Source organism: Syngnathus typhle, linkage group LG18 (assembly GCF_033458585.1).
Source record: "Syngnathus typhle isolate RoL2023-S1 ecotype Sweden linkage group LG18, RoL_Styp_1.0, whole genome shotgun sequence".
NCBI classification, from domain to species: Eukaryota; Metazoa; Chordata; class Actinopteri; order Syngnathiformes; family Syngnathidae; genus Syngnathus; species Syngnathus typhle.
The window spans coordinates 3,868,733-3,885,298 of NC_083755.1; the positions used below are offsets into that span (position 1 = coordinate 3,868,733).

Sequence of the window (16,566 nt, forward strand, 5' to 3'; positions counted from 1 at the left end):
CCTTACGCCGGGGTCATGTAGCAACTTCAATAAGAAGGACATAGCTCAAACTCCAAGTATGTTTCCACTGTTCATCCAGCACCAAATGGCCAACAGCTGAGCCGCAACTCACCGAAGCAGGTTAACGCCTGAATTAATCTGCAGGCATGCGCTTTTTGAACATGGCCCGGCTATGTTAATAGAGAGGGGAGGGGTGAGTGGGCGGGATCAGCCAAGGATGCTTGCTGACAGGGCAGACAATAAGAGTGACAGCTGCGGAGGATTTGATGTGTCCGCGCCGTGCAACTTTTTCCTAATTGATCATAAATCAGATTAACTGTTTATTTGCATTAGTTGGTGGGGCGGCTATGACACATCAAATATGGAAGGCTTGCTGACGAGCGGCGGCATCGGTGCCATGTTGGATGTGTCGAAGAGAGCGAGGGAGAGAGAGAGGGAGGCAGAGGGAGAGAGTGAGGAGGAGGCAGCTGAGCGCGGGCTCAGTCAGGTCGAGAGCCAGGAAATGGACATCAGCAGCGGTAAAATAGAGGGGACACCTCCTGTCGGTAGGAGAGACTTTTTTTGTTTTTTTTTAAACATTTATACGGTTTCTGTGTATACATATTTATTTTCTGTGACTAATTCTCTAGAGGACGGCTAGTTTGGTCATTTTGGACTGTAATGATCTCAAAACTAATACGAATGTCACGTTAAATAGGCTGATGGGACTCAGACAAACTAATCAATAATAATAATAAAAATAATGTTTTTTTATGCTTAAATGCAACTAGAATAAATTTACATGCAGATTAGCACTGTCGGATAACTTACTCTACCACATAAGCATGCCGTTATTACACCTTTTAAGACATTTTGATATTTTCTGAAAAAGGATGCTCATGCTTTGGTTTTTAATTTTTTGGGAGTTGCTGTTTTGATTAAAAAAATGTTTTTTTATTCAACACGATTATTATTTATTAAAGAAAAAATCAGTTCGGTCGTTTAAAGACGTGCCTTGCTTTAAAATTGCCAATATTTTATTCACTAAAACATTTATTACTTTTTTTGCCATTTAATTCCACAAAACAAACCCACAAAAAAAATTCAAAATGCTCAAATTTAATTTACAGTTTTATTTAAGATATTAAATTAGGATTAAGGATACGTATAAATATTACATGGAGAAAATGTGTATTTGTAATCAAAGCTTTGTGTAGAGCAATGGTTAGCAACATAAGGCTGGTGGGCCACCGTAAGAGCATTTGATTCTTAAATAAATGTTCTAAAAGGCCTCAAACATCGAACCCGCTAATAGAAATCACACAGACATCCTCTTTTCTGTATTTATCCATACATGTAGTGTGGTCATGATTACCGTGAGCTCAAAAACGATTCGACCCGAGAAGGCCCACTTAAGCGCCCTGCATCATCATCATCCTTCCAGTCCCTCGTCCTCCTCTGCATTGGCTAAATAGCTCCAAACGACGCCCGGCAGTGTTCTCCGAGCAAAACAGCCCCCCCCGCCCCTACATTGAACAAAAGGTTCTTGATTCATTAAATCCGTCGCCCACTCCTCAAAGCCATGTTGTCATTTTCACCACTTTGCTTCACCTGCCCGCCGCTCGTCTTTTGGGACGTAGGTGTGCACGCATAAGGGCCTCGCTCGTCCACACTCGAAGATGACGCATATTTTCCCGCAAAGCACAGAATATCTTACCATGTTGTATTGTGACAATTTGAGCTTGAGCGTAACGCTGAGTGTTAATTCACAAACGAATCCTCCCGCTGTGGATTTAATACTCGCAGCCGTTCTTTTTCTCAGAAATCATAAATATATCGGCGAGTCCGGCTACAGGGCTTTTTCCAGCTCATTTGTGTCAAAATGGGTTTGTGAAAATGTGCGTGAGAAATTCACGCTGCCAATTGTATCGTGTGTGTGTGTGTGTTGGTGATTGTGTTGAAACAATTGTTATTAAATAGCAGCTTGTTTCTGTTTGTGGTTTGTTTCAAAGATTTAAAAAGAGACTATTATTACTTTGCTATTTAACTGAGCATTTCAGCTATTGATTGTATAGAATTGATTAACATTAAAATAATATATAACATTTTTCTTGCTGTAATTTACTCGTGAGTAACAGTCAGTCGGGGTGAGGTGTTTATGAAGTGAAAGGCCTTCATATGGACAAAAGTACAGTATATAATTTTATGCAAGTAAGGAATTTGGGCTTTCAATAGTAGAAATATATTTATTGTATTATTACGTATTTCCCAGTTTTGAATGTACATTTTTTTAACCTACATTTATTTAACTAGAAAAGACTGATCCATAATTTTATATATTTTCCACAAATGAATTATACTTATAGTAGTATCTATTATTCAAAAATATCCACGATAATAAATGTTGTTTAATTTCTGCCTATTCGTATCCAGCTGCCTCATTGCTCGGCGTTCGCCGCATTCCTCGTTGCCCCGCCCCGGCCGAAGGGTGACATTTGCCGATGACTTTTAAGCCACGCAGTTGCGATGAAGTTGAATTTTTCTCCGCGTCTCGTCTGCGTCGTGGCGTTTGACTTCCAGACTCGGTCTCGGTGAAGAACATCATCTGTGAAATTGAGACTAACCAAGTGGAACGGGATTGCGATGGGAGCAGCTTGAGCTGCAGTATAGCCCCCGCCCCTCCCTCGCCACGTCTATAGACTCGCCGCCCCTGCTGATCACTTTGTGTGCAAAACATCATATGCCGTCGATTGTTATTTGGCATTTGCATGAAATGACGCAAAAACAAAAAGGCTCGACACGTACAAATGTGCGCGAGAAACACAATGATGGAACTGTGCGTCCACCCGTGTGCTTCGAGCAGCCATTTTCGGTCATGGCGTGTGCTTTGCCGCCGGCCAGCTTTGCGAAATCCATCCCCCCCGTCGCCCAGATGTCTCGATGGTAGGATACCGCCCCTCAAAAAAACAACAACCCCGTAATTACCAAAATTAAGGCGAAAAAAATGCACCTTTGTCTTCGTTATCTTCAAAACTATATTTCAAACGGAGAGCGTGAGTCGCGAAATTACAAACGACGCACGGGCTTATCGCAACAGACTCGCACCCCCACCTCAGACACGGCCAAATGGATTTTTGTGTCGAGGCTCCCTTCAGAGATTGTAATGGCTCGTCTTTGGGCTGTGTCATTACAAGTCACATGACAGCCTGCCCGTGCACTGATAACTGTGATCTTTATTCTGCTGCTCGCAAGCAAAGATAGAGCTTGGGGGTGTGAGGGTGGGGAGACCCCGCCCCCAAATAAACCTCTGCTGCTGGCTGGAGCCTCGGGTGGAAAAATGAAGCGCGACGAATGCGAATTGTGGCCCTTTTTTCCCCCCCACCTTTGAAATTTGCAACGTTATTGTCTGGTTTTAGACGGAAAACGTAAATGACAAAAAAACATCCCGGTAAAAGTGGGAACCCGGGTTTGCGGGAGAAATTGACAGGTGCCCTCTATTGTCAACAAATTTTGCCATTAATCGTCAAATTCTATTGCCTTTTTAAAAGCCATCTCTACCCGACACAAAAGACTCGCCCTGCAGACCAAATTAAATGGCCGTTAAATTAGGGAGCCATTATGGCATTCACTGCTCTGCTGATTTTTGTGACGCTTTCCCCCCAACACACACACACACACACACTCTTCCCCCCAGTCATGAGTGAAACACACTGAGGCAGCCATTGTAGGTAGTTAAATGGCCACTTATAATCATCTCTCCTCTGTCCACGGATGAATTTACAATGCAGGTCAAAGTATTTTACACAGAGACATTTTATATTTGGTCTCACTTTGTTTACATTCACTGAACACATCAAATCACGATTGCAAAACATTATATTGTTTTTATAAAACCTACCATTCTTAACATGGATCAAATCTTGACATTAGCATAATATCGGCTAACGTTCGACTCGCCTTTTAATTGCAAAAATGTGTTCGCCCCCTGATAAGAATTTGATTGTATGCGACCGCATGGTGTACTGCAGCGGCAATGCGTTTTGTGCTTAACCCAAACCACCTTAAGGATCCGGTGTGATAATTCAGGCAATTAGGCCCATTTACCCAGAGAGTGAACCTAATTAAAAAAAATCAATTCAATTTATCCTGTCAAGGCTCCGAAAAGGAGTCGGCAAAGATAAGATATTTGCAGGATGGATGGCTTTTCTGGGAATGTGAGCGATCTTATCTTGCGTCGGGGATGATTTGGTTTGAAAACAAAAATAAAAATAAATTGGATTTCTTCACCTGTTCTCACTGAAGGGTAATATCATTTCATCTTTTAGATAACTAATGGCTGGATGAGAACAACAAGAAAATACAGGTACATATATAGTAGTGCTTTATTATTTACCGACACGTCCATAAAGCAAGTTGAGAGTAATCGTTCGCCATCCAGTAAAATTAGACCGAGTCGCTTATTCTTTGTCACTCTTCCTTCCTTCTTTCCTTCCTTCCTTCCTTCCTTCCTTCCACACTCAGAATAAAGACGCGACCCACATTTCCCCCGCAATGCTTTCGGATGGCTTTAGCAACAAGGAGGCTGAAAGGAAGCGTCAGTTTGGCTCACTGAATTGAAATTTTGAATTTAAATTTAAATGATACCAACCATTTGATTATCTGAATTTTATTCTGCCAAATATCACAATCAGTTGGGCTTTAATGATTAATAATGTAACCAAGTGCTACCTAATGTCTTGACCGGTGAGCACATAGTATATCCTACTATTATTAATAGACACATTAACGCTCCAAACATCACACTGCTAAATGTCAATACGGCGCAGTAAGTACCCTGGCTCCATTATTAGTCCTGAATATGTAAATCCCAGAGAGAGTTGGCTATAAAAAGCCACCCGTGGAATTTCAGCCAACAACTATTCAAGTGCTCTTGGCAGGGATACAAGGGTGTGAACGCGCGTTTACATTTGGAAACAATCTCAGGGCATAGCGGGGTTATGACACTTCCTGCCTCATCCGTGCCCCTTGACAGCTCCCGGAACGGCAACATTGCCACGTTGATAATGGATGCGTGCAGCGGGGGACGCGTGACATGTCCCGGGATGCATTTGATATGACTGACTGTCTCCGTCCCACTCAATAAGCGGACGCTTGAATTCCGCCGCGAGGGGTTTCTTCGTAACGAACGCTGAGGGATGGCAGGCCGAGCGAACCGACCGTATGCTTTCCATGTGAAGCGATAGTCGTGGGTGGAAGAAAACATTGAGGCATGGATGACTCATGAGGATGACTTATAAAAGCGTCTTCCATGTCATTTGTATCGCCTTCCTGTAGTCTGTAGCTGTGAAACCCGAGGCCCCGGGGTCCAGATCCGGTCCACCGAAACACTTTATGCGCCCCGGTAAACAACCTAGATCAACATAGAACAGAGGCGAAATTCCTAATTAGCGTTCCTAATATTGTGGCCGGTGGGAGTTGAAGGACTGTGTTCCATTTTAAACAGAGGTCACATCCCTTTAGCAGCCTTAGGGTCCACCCAGATGGTCGCTGACAGATGCCCAAAATTGCTGTTGTCCTTGCTTGGAACACAGTCCCTCCCTGCAGTTAAAAAAAAAAAACTTCCCTTCCAATATTAGTTTTTTCTTTACTGGTTTTGACTCAAATTGTCTTATCCCGCCGGCCATTGCGGGCCTATTTGCATCGCAATATAAATCACGGGCTTTGTCCTAATATTTCCCCCTCGCCGTGTTTATCACCAGACAAACGCATTCTCCTCTTGGCGTTGGCCGCCTTTGCCTCGCTAACCTCTTATCTCCCCACTCCCGCCGCGCCGCTCTTGTCCTTGGCTCGGTCGCATGTCCTTTACTCTGCTGGACGCTCGCCAAGGGTTTTCGCCAGCGTGAGGTGGGCCGCTCGTTTAGACCCCCGCTGTGTGTCCTGTTACTGGGTAGCCAGCACGGCAGGAACGCTTCTCTTGCGCTTTTGTCCGATATGTCTGCATAATCTCTGCATAAATACACATTTTAAAAAAAAATATATAAATACATCAGTGCCTTGACATACAAGTGACCTAGTTTTAGCCAATTCATTATTTTTTTTGCTTTGACTTACGAGTGAAAAAATAAATAAAAATAAAATATCACATCAGTGCTATTTTCTCATTTAAAAAGTTTTGTTTTGGAGTAAGAGTCGCTTTACATAATTTAAAAAAAAAAAAATCCCGCTACTCCACCGCGTTTGATATTTTATACTGTTTAAACTGAAGCAACAATGGGTGTGTGTTTGCACCTGTGTGTGTTGGTGAACATTGTCAGATAGCAGAGGTCTAATTAAAGAGCTGGCATGTCCCAAGCCTGCTCAAGCTCTTTGTTTAACACTGCAGTTAATCTCCAGCTACACAGTGCTGTGTGTTATCTGCTGATTACTGCGAGGTGTCCACCAGATGAATGTCAAGCTGGGACAGATGTGTGAGTGTGGGGGCTTCTTGAAGATGTGCGTCTCATCTCCAACTTATTTGGCACCGTTTACTCATGTTGAGTGTCCCAGTGGAAACAGAGCGACTAAAAATATGCATCCATTTAACAACTCCCACTCACTTACCTAACAGTGTGAATCACTGCTGTATTTGAGTTTGCGAATGACCTTGACACCAGGACTGCTTGTCGCCGTCATAAAACCTCCGCGCAGGCGGCCGGCCGATGCTTTGAGGAATATTTTGAGACTCTTCACCGTATGGAGTCATGTGTTCGGAATTCAGATCTGAAGATTTATAATGACCTCGACATTAATGCTAGTTTTGTTAGCAATGGCTTTTTGCATCATTGTGTGTTAGCATTCATACGAAAGTTCATTGTTAGCATTGCTGCTATGGAGAGCAGCTACCGGAAGCCGCTTTATGTCTGTCGTATTCACTCGAAACTGTCCCATTTCTTGGTCTTTTGTGCTCAAATTACAGGGTAATTGAGCCGTGTGTGACGGGGGTTTCAAACTCGTGCTCTCACAAAAGCAGCACGGTTGCCTAGCGACAACTTTAATTATAGTCCACCTGTCATTCTGCATTAATCAAGCGTCTCAGTATTCATTCTGACCGTCGGCTTCGGGGGAGCGTCTGTATTTTGTTGGAATTATTGAATTCCTTTGTGTCGCTCGACGAGGTTCGGCGCAACCTCCACGATGCTTTTTCTCTGCGGTCACTGAGGTGGTGACTTCTGCTTTTGTGGCGCTCACACTCACTAGTAGCGGATAGAGACATAAATCGGCCTTCATGACCTCGGCTTGACGTGATTGGCTTTCGTCTGATATTTACAGACATGACAATGCCGGCAGGCAGCCAGCGCATGCATGTGCACCTCAAATGTCGAATGCCTTCAAACTAAAATACAAACGCGCAACTCTTGAGTGACCTGACTTGAGACTTCAAGGCTGTCACTGTTGAATATTTTCAGAGTCGATTACTGTATCGAGTAATCGACTAATCGGATCAAATTTTATTTAATTCAATTTTGGGTTTTTTAGTATTACAAAACCATTGACTGTGTATCAACCAATTACTGTTGTTTATTTGGTTTTGTGTAGGGATTTAAAAAACAGATACTCACCCAAAAAAATTTTTTTTTTGGTGCTGTGGATGGCTGGTAGCCAGTCCAGTCCAAATTCAGCTGGGAAAAAAATGACAATAAAAGGCCGCAGTCTGAGAGCACAGTTAAAGGTGTCCGAGGTCTAAATGAACACCTGCTTGCGTTCAACTACCAACCATTATTCCGTTACCCTTTTTTGTGCAGCATCTTGCCCGATGGCAGGACGCGGCATCACTCAAATTAATCCCGGTGACGGATGGCTGGCTTTGAAGTGCGCGCCGCTGCTCGGAGGCAGATAAATTCTAGCCAAAACAGATTTTCCTTCCGCTTTCATCTCTCCAGCGGACAAATTGGAATTTCTGCAAACAGATTTTTCTTTTTTGCAAATGAAGGAGACCGGGCAGAATGTTCAAATATGCCGTGGTTTTAATCGCGGCTATTATCACATGAAATGTGCTAAAACAAATAACTGAGCTACACATGGGCTAACATTCACACATTGTCAGTGGATGCTGAGGCTTAAAACCATCAAGCCATTAAAAAAAAAAAAAATCACTCCTACTGTGATAACCTTATTACCTGTACAAACATTTTAACATTAGTAACTGTTTTAACGACATTTAATTATTACTCTACCCTCAATATTATGACTATAATCTAATATGCATAATTATGCATATTTTTCAACCTTACTAGCCTTTTTTTATTTTTGAATTAAAACACTGAACTTTTTTTTTTTCAAACTCCAAACTTCCCAAGCTCAAGGACCTGGATTACCACCGTAGCTATGATATATTGCCCTGACACGTGCCAGAGATACTGTATAGGCCTTTTATTAGCGGTTAATGCACACCTCATTCTACTGGCTGTATTGTTGACACAGTGGCGCCCACCACAGATTATTAGCAGATAAATCTGAGCCTTAAGCAATCACTCTTGTGTGATATCTCTGTTTGGAAAAAGAATGGCCACCGTGAGCATGCTCCTCCATCATAGTAATGACACGGCTACATTTTGAATCCTGTGGAGTCATGTTGCCCCCCTGTGGAGACTTCAGTGACGTACCACACACACAACGCACAAAGTTGAAGACGTTTCATGTCTAAAAGGCTTTTCCAGTTGTAAATTGAAGGAGTGGACTTCCCCTATTCATGTGTGTCCCCTGGGCGTGCTCACATCTTGATGGGTTTGTTGTTGTTGTGGGCCGTGACACTTGCCTGTCGGCGATCTTCGGGGGAGAAATGTCAGGCCATTGTTGTTAGCAAACGGTTTTGTTTTGGGAGAGCATTTGACACGGCGTCTTTCACACTTCTCTCAAATTGGACAACTATTTACACCAAGTACCACCACCAACCATTGGCGGAGCTAGACAGGGGGGGGCCCACAGGGGCGCTGGCCCCTCTGAAATTTTCCATTCTTATTTCCTTCCTAACAACGCACATTGTTCCCGCCCTAGATGGAAAAGAAGAAGAAGAAGAGGAAAATGAAGACAATAAAAGGGTGGCACCAAGGGCTAAGCGCGAGCGACGTCAAGGCAACGCCAGCGCCACCGTGTGCCAGGTGTGCAGCATCCGGCTTAATTCTGGAGCCCAAGCCCAGATTCATTATAAGGGCAAAACGCACCAGAGGAGACTGCGCAGACTGGCCAAGGTTGTCGGATCAGGTACTGCTCATCTTTTATATATACCGTTTTCCTCCATGTATAATGCGCAAAATTTAACAAATTTATTGTTCTCTGCTGTTCACTTCAAACACGCTCCATACGAACACAATGCTCTCGTATCAGACGCTTGCTCGATCACCTGCTCGTTTGCTGTCACAATGTACCCTACACAAATCCGAAACATTTCTTCGCTATCGAGTTTGCTAGCGCATGCGCAGTGATACTGACCGGCAGAATAACATCCGGTTGTTCCCAAAGATGATCTTTTTTCTGAAATAATTTTACGTTTACGGACTTAAGTAGGAGTCAAAATTTGGGTGCGTTTTATACATGGGTTATACGTACATTTTTTCCAGCATCGACATGCCATTTTTAGGGTGCGTATTATACATGGGGGCGCATTATACACGGAAAAAAACGGTATATATTTTTGGTGTGTTTAGTGGGATGAAACTCGCCATTCCCGAGTAGATGCTCGGTAATTTTCTTTTCCTGCACACCTGTTTTGACACGAGGCCATTCATCACCCTCGCCCGCTGCCATTCCTCTCAAGCAAAAGCTGTAATGAGCCAATGCAGGCCACATCTAATGTTGATGTAGGGAGCTGTCTCATTCCATCAGCTCAACGCGCGTATTTAGCCGCTCCGCACAATATTCAATTAATTCAGTCGCCGCTGTTTAATGCCTCGCTTGCTCCGACCTAATTTTGTCATCATCACAACCGTATTGGCATTTTGCACATGTGTCAGAAAATAACCTTTTATACTTCAAAGTTTGCCAGTCACCCTGTCGACAAAGGGAAACTCGAGCATGTTGCTCTTTGGATTATGCATTTTCATATCAGGCACAATTAATTCTACAAGCTTTTTTTTTAACTCCCTTTCTATTTTTTGCTCGAGACAAAACGAGCCAAGTCAATTAAGGTGACGCTTAGCGTCATTCCACCTGCTCTGCGATTAAAGGACCCTAATAATACCCGTTCTCGCAGCTGAACTAACATTCCCTTTTATTTAGCTGCATGAAGCAGTTGCGAATGAAATGAGGTTTAATAGGGTCATTCTCCGTGAGGGGCCCCCTTTGGAAATGGGAATGGAGCAAACCACTTTCTATTATCACCGTTTGATAAACTCCACGGTCTCAAAGGAGATATTCTCTCCTCTCCCCTGAGATAGCCTTGACCCCCGCCCCACCCCCTAGCTCCGCCGCTGCTGAGTATCACAACCAAAAAGTCTAAATTCTGAACCTGCATGCGCGCTCAACCTTTGGTATTTTTTTAACAGGAGCGCTGATGTCATCAATCTCATTAATGACATCCCAATCCGAGCACATCTGTTGTGCAAATGAGTTTGGTTTCGTTTTAAATGCGCCTTCCGCTATTCCTTTTTTGCCATGTAGCATGCTTGCCATCTTGCAAAGAATAACGCTAACAAATCATTCCCATTGTTTTCAAGTAATCCCGGGAAGGAAAGACATTATAGTTGAGTGTCCTCAGGGGGGGAGCGTGCAGGTGGCAGTTCTGAATAGAAATCTGTGCTGGAGGGAGGAAGAGGAAAAGGAGGAGGGGGGAGATGAAGGATGTTGCTCATAGCCAACCTCTCTCGTTCTCTCTCTCTCTCCTCCCTTTCCCACTCGCTCGCTCCATCCTTTGCTATGGTGCGTTCTCACGCACCCAGAAGAGTAACGCACTTGCTCTTCACGCACACTCAGCATCCCGCTTTCCCTGCGTCGTCTCCGAAAGGGGGCGGGGGGTGGGAAGGGTACGGGGACCGACCGAGCATGGCGCTTTTCAATTGCGAGGTGTACCGCCCGGCGCTCTGGATGGACGCCACAATGTGACGCTGACTGAGAGGACGGCTATTTCAAAAGTAGGACCCGATTTACCCAAACGTTCCTGATGAGAGTTCAACTGACAGAAGTTGAGTGACTAGCGGAAGAATCCCAAAACAAGCGGAGATGCTCTTAGGTAAGCTCGCTCGGGGGATGGAACAAGTGCTTCTAGGAAAATGTGCTTTTGGCAGTCGGGGCTGTTTCTTGGACTAATTGGCCCCTCTTATAGGGGCCAAGTGGGGGGTGGTGACCCCCACAATGGCGCCACGCTGTTCCCCAGATGTGCCAAGTCATTTTAAGGCAAGGAAAAAAAATGGCCAATGTCACAGCAGATTGCTGCCAATTATGCCAATGCCTCCCTGAGGATTAGCTCGCATAATTGAAGTCTGATCTAGATAAAAGCCATTTTTGTCCTTAATTTGTAGGGTTTTTTTCAGCAATTGGAAGGAAATGATGATCTTTTTTTTTTTTGACTTGTTATATTTGTTCATATAGTGACTGTGATATTTTTCATTACGAGTACTTTGATTAGGAAACTCATGCAAAGCGAGATAAGTAAACGACGTCGTCACATAGACCACGATTTGCTCAGCTCAGTACACAAACACGCACGGCATCAGATTAGCTGCTCATTTAAATACCATTTGCATATAAATTAGTGGTGGATAGATTTTAATTTTTCTTTTCAATGCACTTTACGCTTGTACGGCAAAAACGTGCGGCACACCGTCATTCGGCACATTCGATCGGGCCGCCTTATCTCGATTCAAGCAGATGGCGGCGCGTTATTTTAAGTGCCTTTGATAACGGAGCATTTGCTCCGTCTGATCAGTGCTGATAGTGCTCATTTCCCAGCACATTAGCTTTTTTGTGAATTATAAGTGCATGTAAAAGGTTAAGTAAGTTATCAGTTATCACCAAAATGGCCTCCGTCGAGCCAGGATCCCGCCAAAAGAACCAAAGCAGCTTTTCCCTCCATCGCTGTTGAATCACCCGGAGACCAATCTTGGAAAAAAATAGCAATTAATTCTTTCACATAGTTTTTTCTCCCACAGTACTTTATTTTCTTTTTATAGCCAAATGAGAAAGATCAAAAACAGGGGGGACGAATGCAGATTAGTGCTTAAACATTGATTAAATCCCACTGAAACCTTTGATTATTGTTCAAGAGCCTTTAATGAAGACAAGTAGAATAAAATTATATTTTGTACGTCATTGATGACTAACACCTTAACACCCCCACCCCCCCACCTTTGTATCGCACCGCGTGTAAATGTCACCTCACTAATGTTTGCCTTGGGTTTCGACAAAGGTCGCAGTGCGTGTAAATGATAATTTAATAGCGCTCGTGGCGGCCAAGTGTGACGAGGTCTTCAACCAGAAAGACAACTTTTCCGTTGAGTTCGGACAATCTTTGGCATGTATTATTAGCGTTGGACTGGTGTGTTTCTTTGCAGGTGCGCTGTCCCACAGCCAGGTCCACCCTTTCCTGGGTTCCCTGCAACTGTCGGCCCAAGCGAGCCTCCAGCCGCACAACCACTTGGAGCACTTCTTGCCCCTCAGGATCAGCACCTCCTCGCCCCTCAGCCTTTTCCCAAATTTCAACGCGGTGAGATTTAGTCCACAAAATGCCCTCAGAGATAATAACAAAATAAAATAAAAACGATGAATAATAATAATCTCTTGCTTTTTGCACTTTGGACCAAAATCTGTTTTCCACAGATGGATCCCGTGCAAAAGGCAGTGATCAACCACACCTTCGGCATCGCCCCACCTAAGAGAAGAGCCACTATCACCTGTAATATTTGTCACCTGCGCTTTAACTCCACTGTAAGTGCCCCGGCTCTCATTTTGCACATTTCATACGGTCTGTCTGTCCACTCGAATATTGCCGTGGCAGCCTTTTCTTATCGTTCTTCCATTTTCTGGCCTCTGAGAGCAAACCAATCAGCGAGTTCCTCTCCCCTCCTCTTATCGGATCTTCCTATTCACATTAATGTAGCTACCTTTCCAATCATAATTCATTTTTACACATATTTGCATTTATATTGTTAGCTAGCAGTATAAAGGGCCGCATGCTATCGCGGAGATGAGCTCCGAGGTCATGCGAGTGTTCACAGACGTGAGGGCAAATTGTGTCACACCGAATCAGTGGTGAGATGAGCAAATGAGCTCGGGAGGACGGTCATGAGATGCCGCGACTCCAAACGGGGCGCTCATTTGTGCGGACATTGATGATCAGGACGGCGGCCATGCCGGGACTTCCTCGCAGTCAAACGCTGACTTATCGTTTGTCCCCCAGCACCGTGCTTGCACACGCAGCCGAAGAGATGAGGCAGATGGAGCGATTACACTTAACTGACTTCATGCTGCCCCTCACTAATTAAATCACCCAACTGTTCTGCTGTTGTGTGTGTTTGTGTGTGTGTGTGTTGGTGGTGGGAACTAAGAAAGTACAAATACTTTGTTACTGCACTTCTTTTACCACCTCTGAAATTCAAATGTGTTCATGTCCAGAACCAGGCCGAGGCCCACTACAAAGGTCACAAGCACACTCGCAAGCTGAAGGCCATGGAGACCCAGAGGAACCGACAGAAGAACAAGCCCAAGCCAGCCGCAGCGGAGAAAGAGAAGGGGACGGCGGGAGGAAGTGACACGCGAACAGACTTGAATTTAAACGACACAACAGGTATGGAAAATATACGCGAGCGGGGTGCAAAGATGAACCGCATTAGACCTTCATTCCCCCTCCTGAAGGTGATGAGCGGTAATTGAGGCAAGCGACGATGAGATGCTAAGTCTTGTAAGCTGCCACCGCTGACTGATTAGCAGGTATTACCTGCCCTGCAATCATAGCCTCTGTCACACGGCTAATTACTCCCATAAAGCAGCGACGCCTTGCAAAGAGGCGCAAAAAGCACCTGGAGAATTTTCATCACCTACTTTTATTTGGATTTTTCTTTGACTAGTCGCCTGCATTTATTGTACACAGGATGACTACCAAGTTCTCCATTTTTCATGTTTGTCATGCTTGTGTGTGTTCAGATTTATCAAGCACAACGGCACAAGTGGAAAAACGCCACGGGAGTTCCCCAGTCCCCGCCGCCCCCACTACAGACTCCTCTACAAACCAATCTCCTCAACTGTCCCAGCAATTCCCTCACAGCCCGCCGCTTCCCAATCTAACACAAGAGGAGACACCTTTAGAAGGCCGCGGAATACCTCCCGCTTCGGCAGCACCACTCGACGCTCAAGGGCATCCTGTTGTCAAGGAAGAAGACAAGGAGGGGGTTGGGGCGGTGGAGGATAAGGAAGGCAACAAAAAACAGCTCCATTGTCCCACTTGCAAAGTGACGGTGAACTCCAGCTCCCAATTGGAAGCTCATTGTAGTGGTAGGTGTGATATCTGCACTTGCATTCTTTAACCTTTGCCACAAATGGCAACAAGCAGTCTCTGCTGCCATCTAGTGGAATAGCATTGTATTGTTCTGTCTGTCACTATACATCACTAAACAAAGATACATTATTTGTAGGAAATTCCAAAATACTTTTAATGTCCCCACTCACCAGGTTCTAAACACAAGCAGATGCTGCACAGCCCCAACAGCAGCCGCTCGCACCGCAGGCCGAAGAGGACGTCGTCGCCGAGACGCCCCTGCCGAATAATTAAGCAGCGGATGGTCGGCAACAAGACCAACGTGGTGGCGGGTGTCACCGGCCAGCGTTTTCACTGTCAGCTGTGCCAAGTGTCTGTCAACTCTGAGTCACAGCTCAAACAGGTAAACGGCATTCAGAGAATTTAGAGACTGTGAGATGAAGTCCACCTGCAAAGGTGTTTTAGGTTCATCGGAAAAGTCCGGAAACGTTTTGCAAATGGCGAAAGAACATTTTTACGCATCATAAATCCTGAAAACCTGTTGAAGTGTCATCCAAATGTGTTTAACAGCACATGAACAGCAGGAGACATAAAGAGCATTTGGCCGGGAAGCCTGTGAAGGTGAAGTCCAAATTCACACCCTTTAATAAACTGCACCCCAGCACCGCATTCGCGGTAAGAATTATACTCACACACTTTTGATTTCTGGCTACAATTAGGAGATAAAATGACTGGGTAAAAATTAGAACACACTTTGAAATGCGCTTCCCTCCGACGTCCCTTGCAGACAAAGCTGGCCTTGCACAAGCAGCTGTCCAAGGCCCTGCCGCCAGGGTTGCTGACCAGCGCCCTCAACCCAGCTGCTCTGTGCACTCTGGCGTCCTCGCCGCTGGCATTACGGCTGCCGCAGGGTCCCGCAGCCATCGTCCACAGTCCGCTGATAAGCCCCGCCCTCTTCAGGCCTGCCCCGGGACCCCTCAGGGCCACGCACCCGGCCATTATTTTCTCTCCTTATTGACAATGAGGACAAAATGTTACATTTGACACATCATCGGTACAGTATGCACACTGACCAAAAGTGCTACCTCGACTTATGACATTTACAAGTCTTTCGACTCAAGATGTAAATAAATTAATGAATTCATAAGTCAAGGAATCACTATGTGAGGACCATGACTCAAGTGTTTGAGTGCATGTTCCCTAGTAGGGGTCTAAATCTTATTGGAAGCCATAATAGTGAATATATTTTGTTTTATTTATGAGAACAATCTGCCATTACACAAGAGTGGGCACGTGTTAAAACTTTTATGTGAGCTCTCTAGTACTCTGGGAAAAACAGTATCATTCCTGGATTAGGTTCCGTGTATAAATCACTTGTCTTACTGATCAAAACCAGAATTGTTTGGTCGTGAACATCAAGTATGTAATGAACCCCGTTCCGTCTTTCTGTTTGTCTTTTGCTGACTTGTGCCATAATACAAAGCCAAGAACTTTCACTAAACTTGGTGAATGTAGTTTGATTTCATCAATTAATAACAGTGAAAACTATATTGGACATGAGCCATTAAAGTAGGGATGGGGACCCCCCCCCCACACACACATTCTTCAAATACTTTAATTTTATGTACTTTGAGATGCTTGTTGTGCAACACGAAGACGCAGTCTGACAAAAATCCTATTTCATGAGTCATACCAATCTGTAAAATATTTTTTAATAGCTTTTCCATCTTGAGCACAAAAACTGCCGTAACTGTTCATCAAGTGCAATAATGTAGGCTACTATGATAAATGTGTTGAGTGTGTACAATGTATTCATTTGTATGTAGTATTATTATTACGTGGCTGTGGTTGTGTTCATTCCCACTGCATTGAAACAATCACAAAAATGTATGCACTGGAAGTACACATGTATATTTTGGAAATTATTTGCTCAGATCAGCCATGGAATTCTAAAAGTTTGTTGCCAAAGCATTTAACCTCGCTAGCATGTACTCTTGAGCCAAAATGAATAATTATATGATCGTATTTTTGTTTTTAAAAAATGCAGATAAATTGTTTTTTTGTCTGTACTAAATTTTCCTCCAATTCTGTTGTGAGCCAATAAATATGAAAATATTTCGTGTTATATTTGGTTTATTTCGCTA

General features: G+C 44.2%; 1 protein-coding gene across 1 annotated transcript; it reads left to right on the forward strand.

The window, feature by feature from the left end:
* The first annotated feature begins 423 nt into the window (after positions 1-423).
* LOC133142820 (zinc finger protein 385D-like) lies at positions 424-16,513 on the forward strand. The gene is made up of 9 exons (XM_061264398.1): positions 424-545; positions 9,013-9,219; positions 12,504-12,655; positions 12,769-12,876; positions 13,564-13,735; positions 14,092-14,439; positions 14,617-14,825; positions 14,993-15,097; positions 15,210-16,513. Exons 1-9 carry the CDS (start codon positions 503-505, stop codon positions 15,438-15,440), a joined length of 1,575 nt encoding a protein of 524 aa, XP_061120382.1. The 5' UTR covers positions 424-502; the 3' UTR covers positions 15,441-16,513.
* Positions 16,514-16,566: the final 53 nt, after the last annotated feature.